Source organism: Amphimedon queenslandica, unplaced genomic scaffold (assembly GCF_000090795.2).
Source record: "Amphimedon queenslandica unplaced genomic scaffold, v1.1 AMPQUscaffold_12044, whole genome shotgun sequence".
NCBI classification, from domain to species: domain Eukaryota; kingdom Metazoa; phylum Porifera; class Demospongiae; order Haplosclerida; family Niphatidae; genus Amphimedon; species Amphimedon queenslandica.
The window spans coordinates 5,845-14,586 of record NW_003547717.1 but is presented as its reverse complement, the minus strand read 5'-3'; the positions used below and the strand labels follow the sequence as shown (position 1 = coordinate 14,586).

Sequence of the window (8,742 nt, the reverse complement as noted above, 5' to 3'; positions counted from 1 at the left end):
TATGGTTACATTGGTAATAAGATGGTACAGGGTATTTGGTGTACTAAGATGACAATAGGCTAATGGTGTTAATGTCAATCTTATTAGGTGTTAAGATTAATGGTGATACAAGATATCACACAAGTATTGTATAGGTGATATTGGTAGCCATTGGTGTATGGTGTAATAGTACAATGGTGATACAATGGTATGTAAGGTGGTGGGATGGTGATAAGGTGGTGATAGGTGTAATGGTAAGATGGTGTTTAAGATACGATATCGTATAGGACTGGTGATATTGGTAACCATTGTGGGTATATGGTGTAATGGTGATGATGGTACTAAAGTGGTGTAAGGTAGTTAGATGGTGGTAAGGTGGTAAAATATGATGGTCAAGGTGATAAAAAATTATGTATTGATTATTGGTGTCATGATTTAAGATGAAGTAATGATTAAATTTAGGTAAATTGACCTGCTGCATTTATCAACAGCAGGTAATTCTGGTATGTCCTGTTTGGGAGTATTTGTGACACGTCCTTCATAAACTGGTCAAGTTTGTTTGTATCATGTCTTAATGTCTCACTCTCTGCTACATTTTTTGAATTTTTCCTAGTCTCTTCAAGGTGTTTCAATATCACATTGTTGGACTGAGCTGCTTCAAAATCAATAGGAGTTGGAGCTAAATTCATAACATCAGTTAAAAATCGAACCATTTCTAAATTGGAGCTCTTGATAGCGTAATAAAGGAGGGTCTCCTGGTCTTTTGTTTTAGCTTGTGCATTACAACCACGCTCTGTTAGGAAGTATAGGGCTAGCTCAAAATTACCAGCTTCACATGCTCCATGAACTGAAGTGTATCCATTATTATCAGGATCATCAGGATTATAATGACAAATATTAATGAGATACAGTACCATCTCATTACGATTGAAGAGACATGCATAATGAAGAGGAGTACGACCTGATTTGTCTCTTGGTGCAGCATTTGAATGAACATGGTGTCTCAAGTATTGGAATACTACAATGTTACCTTTTTTAGCTAGTAAGTGTAAGCAAGTGATGCCATCTTTATCTTCTGCTAAAGGATCCAGTCCATGTGTCTCAATTAGTGTTCTTACTATTCCAATATCTCCTCCCTCACATGCTGCATGAAGTAAACCACGTCCTCTATTATCCATTACATTAACACCTTGAGGATAAATACTAGATAAATAACGAAACACATCAATATGGCCATTACTGCAAGCTGTATGTAATACAATGAATCCTTCATTATCAGTAGCTGTAAGGAGATCATGATGAGTAGAACTATCAGTGACTGAGAACAGTAAAGCTTCAGCGGTATCCTTATGACCAGAGGCAGCTGCTAAGTGTAATGGTGTCTGTCCTTTCTTGTTAGTAATTAATATATTGATATCAGTAGAGCTGGTTATAAGTGATACCATTTTCTGTTGTCCTCTCATACAAGCAAAGTGTAATGGTGTATTACCATCTTTATCTTGTGCATTAATAAGTAAACTTGGTTTTATTTCTATTAAATATTCTAATATTTCAAACAGTTCATTTGCTACAGCAAAATGTAGTGGTGTATGGTCTTGATGATCAGTTGCATTAGGATTACAATAATTATTATCAATGAGATACTTCAATACATTCAAGTGACCCCTCCATACTGATATGTGAACTGCTTCATACCCTATAACATCAGTAGCTGATAGATTACACTTCTTACTAATAAGATATTTAATAACTTCTAACTGATTGAAGTACACTGCAATAAGGAATGGAGTACGACCATCTGTACTGTGAGGTAGTTCAAGTGATGATGGTATGTGTTCTATAATGTACTGGATCAAGTTCAATCTTCCATTACTACATGCTGAGTGAATAGGAGCCATTCCCTCATCATTCACAGCACACAGATCTATCTGATGATTCTCTACCAGATGTTTGAGTATAGGAAGAGAGCCACTGTGCTGACAGGTAATGTGAAGAGCTGTTGATCCATTAGAAGTCTTAGCTGCTACATTACACTGAGGAAGACTAGTGAGATAAAGTACAACAGGAACATGACCTCCTTCACATGCTTTATGAAGAACTGTGCTACCATCATCAGTGCTAGTGGCATTAACATCACACTGATACTTGTTGATCAGTTCCTGTAGACAATGTAGCTTACCTTTATAAGCAGCTGAATGAGCTAGTGTGTACTTGTTATTGTCAGTGTGATTAGTAACATCCACACTATACTCCTGACTGTACCACTCCAGTATATGAGTATGACCAGCCTGTGCTGCTGCATGTAATACTGAGAAACCAGTTTTATTAATATTGATAGGCTTAAGCTTATACTGTTGTATTAGTAATTGTACTAGATCAAGATTACCTGATAAACAGGCAAATGTGACACATGAACTGTCACGTGTACTCTTAGCATTGACATCACATTTCATATCATTTATTAGAAATGTGACCAATTGAATATTACCACTCCCACAGGCTAAATGCAATGGTATCCTACCCTCATTGCTAGTAGAGTGTAGTAAACTAATGTATTGAGGATACTGACTGGTGATATGATTGATAAAGTGAGTGTGACCTTTTAATGATGAAAAATGAATAACATTCCAACCTTTGTTATCTGTTAGGCTCAGACTACACTTATAATCCTTCATGTATAATTCCAGTAGTAAAATATCACCAGATTCAGCAGCATAATGAATTGGTAGCTTACCATTACTGTCAGCTTGATGAGGATCTAACTGATAGGTAGTTATTAATTCTTTAACAAGAGATAAGTTAAGAGACCATGAGGCATAATGTAAAGCAGTGAGGCCATTCTTATCAACTGCAGTAGGAGACAAACCTTGTTCAGTAATAAGATACTGAACTAAATCAAAGTTACCACTCCATGCAGCATGATGTACTAACGTGCATCCTTCATTATCTGTTTTATTAATATCACAATGCTGTACCTCAATGAGATATTGAGTGATATCAATATGACCATTATGACAAGAATGATGAAGACATGTCATACCATCATTATCAGTGATATTAAGATCACTGTTATGATTATTAATAAGATATTTAACAGAATTAATACTACCTGACAGGCAGGAGTAGACTAATGGTGTATGACCATCAGTATCAGTATCATTAGCATTGAGATTATACTGAGATATGATATAACTTAATACACTAGTAGAACCTGACCCGGTAGCATAATGTACTGGAGACCTACCATCATTAGTTAATGTACAATTGATATTATATTCTTCTAATGCTTTCACTAGTAATGTACTGCCACTGTCTGATGCAAAATGAAGTAATGACAGACCAACATTTATAGTGGCATTGATGTCAAAGTTAGGGCAAGTGCTAGCTTTCTTGAGAAGTGAAGAAAACATTTTAACTCTTTCATTTTGTTTAATAAAATCAATATTTGTTTTTATTCTAATATTATTAATAATACTAATAACTTGTGCATGACTTTGTGCCAAAAGCTTACTATACACAATACCAGCTGGAATATGTGCACCTGCTTCAGTTGCATAATGTAAACATGACAAACCATCATTATCATTAACTAATAATGCTTCATTACCTTGAATACTAACAATATACTCAACAACTGATGATGAACCATACCATGAAGCAATATGAAGTGGAGTCCTACCACATCGATCCTTTACATCAATGGATAATTGATATCGATTTAAAAGATACTTAAAAAGCTCAACCTTATTAACGTTATTGCTCTTAGATAAATAATGCAATACTCCAGATCCATAAAAATCAGTCGAATCTGGTGAGAAGAGGTTTAATGATTCAAGCTTGTGGACTAATGCTAACTCTCCACTTATACAAGCTAACAATGATAAAGAAGCACTAACGCAATTAATCTGAGAAGTATTACAATTTCTCTCAATGAAGAATTCCACTAGGTCAGAATGGCCCCCCATTGCTGAGTACAGTAATGCAGTGTTATTGCTATTGTCTGGTTGATCAGGAGGAACGCCACACGTGTCTACTAGATATTGTACTATAGATAAGTGGCCTTTATAAGATGCCATATGTATACTAGATACACTATTATCATCACCTTCATTAGGATCAATACCATATTGATCGATGAGTAGTTGAAGGATCTCAATGTGTCCACCATATGATGCAGAGTGTAATGGAGTCCAACCATGAAGACCACGATGATATGTGCTATAGCCAAACTTGTCAAGAAGCCATTGTACTTCATCTTTTAATCCTCTCCAAGCTGCTTCATGTAATGGTGTACTGGTATTCTCATACCATAATGGATCACATATATCTATAAATGAAGAATATTATTAGTAATACAAGTTATGTATGGAGGGATTGACTAAAGGTCAGTTCATGTACTTACCAATATCAGTGGATGAGTGCTTAACCTCTTTTATTGAGAACTGTAAAATAAATAATAATATTAAAATTGTATTTTATGACATCACAAACCTCTCTTAGATCATACTTATCTTCACCACATATTAGTTCAGTGATACCAATACTAGCTAACTGTTGCTGTAGCTTTGTAGTTAGAGGAAATAATAAAGAATAAAGATACTCAGGAATGAGGTAACCCAAACAGAGAGAGCCAACGTGAACAAAACAGAAGTAAAGATCATATTCAGGAACATCTAAACCTTTTGGTATTGCTCTACGAAAGAAGAAAAGGTCATCCAGTGTGTAGTCTTCTCTGTCAACTTTAGCAATCATTACTCGTGTACCAGGAGGAACACCTTTTACACCAAACTGTACAGCATCGGCATCTTTCAATAGTCCACCACTGTTTATAAAATAATCCTTTAACTTCTCTTCATATTCTGACCAAGTTCTCTTCAGCAAACGATTTTCAGGTAGAAATACTCCAACAAGTTTTATCATTAGTTTATAGTTGAACCATGACACGTACTTGTCTTGTAGTACAGAAAATAGTTTTGGTATTGTTTTAATGCATTCAAATTCTTCTCTAACTGCTGATTGAGCTGTTGTTTGTTGTCTCTTTTTAGGACCAAGTATTGATTTGACATGTGTTTGGAGGTAGTCAATGATTTCAGGTAAATCACTTGATTCAAAGGATTTTTTTGTAATACGAAACGCCTCATCAAATTCTTCCTGTAGATCGTGTAACTCGCTTGTCAAGTGGAAACTTTTTTCAGAAGAGCCATATCCATCAGCACCTAAAATGAATTTTTGCCGTCACTGGGTATTATAGCTACGTATGTATAAGATCATTTCCTGGCATGCAATGTAAGTGAGGACTAATTTGAATGTTAACCATTTTTATATGAATTAATAAAATTGGAAAATGGTTGATGTGCTAATTTTGGTACTTTTACATTTTTATTATGTTGTTATTACAAATAATATGAGTTGTTTGATTTTTCAGGTATTAGCATACCATGTAGCTTGAAAATTTGGTGGAGAAAACTTTGGCGCATTTGGAAAATTGAGGTGCATTTCAAAATTTTAGTCTCCAATTTTTTGTAGGAGCATGCTGCACACGGTTTAAATTTTGTCAAAATTTAACCTTCAAACCTCTTTTAGGGCCAATTCGTTAAATTCTAACACTGCAAATTTCTAGCTATACAGTATACTAGAAGAATGTAAAGTATTAAGGGGCTCCGCCTCCTAGTCACGCCTCCTAGTCACGCCCAGACGTACTTGCATAAATACTTCATTTGTAAGGACTACACTCTACTCTTACTACTATTATCACTTAAGGCTATAAAAACTATTGGAATCTCATGACTCATAAAAATGATTAATAACAACAAAATTACAAGAAAAAATTTCAAAACAATTATTTGTAAGTTGAAGACTTCCCAATCTATGGTAGCATGAAATTACTGTAGAGGATGTAGTTTTGTGATTTGTGAATACATAAAAACATAAAATTTAAATTGCAAATAATGAAATTCATGCTTGACCCATGTTAAAACTGCAGAAATTTAGTCTGCAGATGAAGTTATTTTAAGGATTTGCAAAATTATTATTCATAAAATACCGTATAGCTTGATATTTTCGTGGGTCGATATTTTCGTGGTTTACTCGTAGTGGGGCAATTCATGGTTTAATTTTTGTGGTTGACAGTTTACACAGCCTGTAAGGGGATGGCACTTCAATGATTTCATGGGTTTAAATTTCGTGGGCAGCCCATAACCACGAAAATCACGAAATTTACATTCCACGAAAATTTCAAGCTATACGGTATGGTATTGCTTACATGTTGAACTATTAGATTTTCCACTTCCAGGAGACATTGCATCATCAAAAGAAGAGATATCTCTTCTATTAGCTGATGGTGGTGATAGTAAAATGTCATTATCATTCGAGTTGTATCCTCCTACAAAAATACTCACTATCATTCCTAATTTGGTAAATATACCTGTTGAACCAGGTGACATTCCTTCATTATGAATAACATTAATAGAGACTCCCACGGTAGCTGGTAGAGGATGTTCACGAGCTATTTCATCAGCTAATGCTGGATCACCTCCTTCTTTAACAGCTACACACACTCTCCTCCAGCAGGGCCAGCCATGCAATGCATAATCATAATCTTTCTTTAGCCAGTACTCTAAAACTTTCTGCAGGCAAGAAATTGCATTTCCATGAGAGCTAGCTTCTATGATATTAATGTCAGTTATTGGACTCGCGTAGGCGGGTACTAAGCAGTTGGGTTGTCATTCTGTCATTCTGTCCACACAATTTAATTGATTTTAAAAAAAATTATCTTTTTGTTTGAGCAGTCTAGAGCTCTATTTCTTCTTCTAGCAACAGATAAAGTTGCTTTCTTTCATCTAGTTATGCTCTTGTAGCATCCCGTGGCACCAAAAGCTGTGAACTGCTAAACCAGGGGACCTCTCTCCAGGTGAGAGCTCGTGTTTCACTCTACAGGGCTGAGATTTGCTTCAGAGGTAGAAAATCCCATCTAACGAAAAACAAAAAGAACGATTTTGTCCTAACTTCGTTGTTTGTGAGTTACAGTGGCTCAAAGTTTGTGATTTAGCCTCTTTGAGAATTTTTCAGGCGGCACTGGGGAAAGCAGGAGCAACCAAACTCTCTCAGTCTCTTTTAAATATCTAGAAAAATTTTCTGTGCCAACTCTTTCTTGGAATACAGCTTCAGATGCTAAAATAAATTTTAGCTTTTCTTCTTTCTCCTACCCATGTGCCATGATTTAGCTAATTAGTTAGTTGTTGACCACACCCATAGCTTATTTTAATTATCATTATAACTATGCAGTCCATAATAATAATTTTTTTCAAATTGCTTAAAATATCAAAGTACAAGTAATACATATCACTCAAGTGAATTCCAGCAGGCGAGTCCATTGCACCATAGTGCTTCATTCTCAAACGCAATGAAATGGCGAATGACTTCCAACTAGCAGAAATAGGCTTCACTTTATCATACACTGAGTGATACTCATCAATACCTGAAATACACTTTATTAAATGTCAAATATACCCACAAACTCACTTAATTCTTTATTGCAAACGTTTACAAAAGAAGGAGAGGAAGAAGGGCTTGTAGCCATAACCGGAGTCGAAAGGAATTAAGGAATTACACACCCACGCAAAACCACCAGCCCCACCCACAATAATTCTAGTGATAAAATGGCGGCCATTCTGCAAGTAAGAAATGCATTGTTTTTTTCTTAAAGTATATTTTGTCTCTTCTCTCCATTAATAAATTATTCAGGACCTTCATACTAACCAATGACAGCAACTAATTACTGTACAGCAACTGAACCAGTAAAAGCTACTTTATTTTTATTTAATTTCATCATGACTTTATTATTAGAAATTTGATATTAGTGTAGATCAGTTGGGTACAGTATACAGTGTCGGATACTATTACTCTGATCTTCTACACTTTTCACTGCTTTCTTACAATGGACTGCCATTGAGGAGAAGGTATGGGAACCAGGAATGGTATCATTTATATGTGCTGTAATGTTATTTCATTTATAGTACGTGGAGTTTGAGTTTCTCTTTGAGACAATTATCAGGTGACGGTCATGTGATCCAGTGGCGTAGCCAGGGTTATGATGGTGGTAGGGCACACTATGGACAAGAGGGAGAGGAAGGAGTTTATAGACAAGAGAACAGTCAGAACACTATGACAGTTGGTAGGGCACAAGCATAGACTGGTAGGGCATGTGCCCCACTGTGCCCTACCCTGGCTACGCCACTGATGTGATCACGGTATCATCAAAATCAGGTGTTAGTATCAGTATCGCATTAATGTCAAATGGAATCATTGATTTGAGATTAAGAGGAGAGAATGGATCAGATGAACATGTATCAGCAGATACTCCATTGGCAATAAACACATGGAATAACATTGTATGAACATGTAGTATGATCTATAAATAGTAACATTATTAATGCTTGTAGTCTATAAATAGTAACACTATCTTTCTCTCTTGTAGTCTATCAATAGTAGCATCATTAATGGTGTTATTATTATTAATTTGTTAATTAATGGTGACACTATTGGTACTGTCAGTACTAAATATACAGCTGGTAATATATTTGAACCGTCACTGCCTCTTGGAATAGGATACAAGGAGAAGGAAGAGGTAATATATACCCTGTACTATAGCCCATGGTTTTTTCAAAAAATGGCTCCAAAATCACTCCAAATTTTTATTACATTTTTTGATACATAACGATGTCCTTATTCTGTGTAGAAAGTTTGATCTGATTCCGACTTCAG

At 35.5% G+C, this 8,742-nt stretch overlaps 1 protein-coding gene across 1 annotated transcript; it reads right to left on the bottom strand.

Annotated features, from left to right (window-relative positions):
• Positions 1 to 203: 203 nt before the first annotated feature.
• Positions 204 to 6,679, bottom strand: LOC105315006 (serine/threonine-protein phosphatase 6 regulatory ankyrin repeat subunit B-like). Its single transcript, XM_020004675.1, has 8 exons — positions 6,404 to 6,679; positions 6,242 to 6,361; positions 4,471 to 5,195; positions 4,382 to 4,421; positions 4,103 to 4,306; positions 3,899 to 4,024; positions 3,631 to 3,850; positions 204 to 3,219 (listed from the first exon to the last, which is right to left on the bottom strand). Exons 1-8 carry the CDS (start codon positions 6,420 to 6,422, stop codon positions 438 to 440), a joined length of 4,236 nt encoding a protein of 1,411 aa, XP_019860234.1. The 5' UTR covers positions 6,423 to 6,679; the 3' UTR covers positions 204 to 437.
• Positions 6,680 to 8,742: the final 2,063 nt, after the last annotated feature.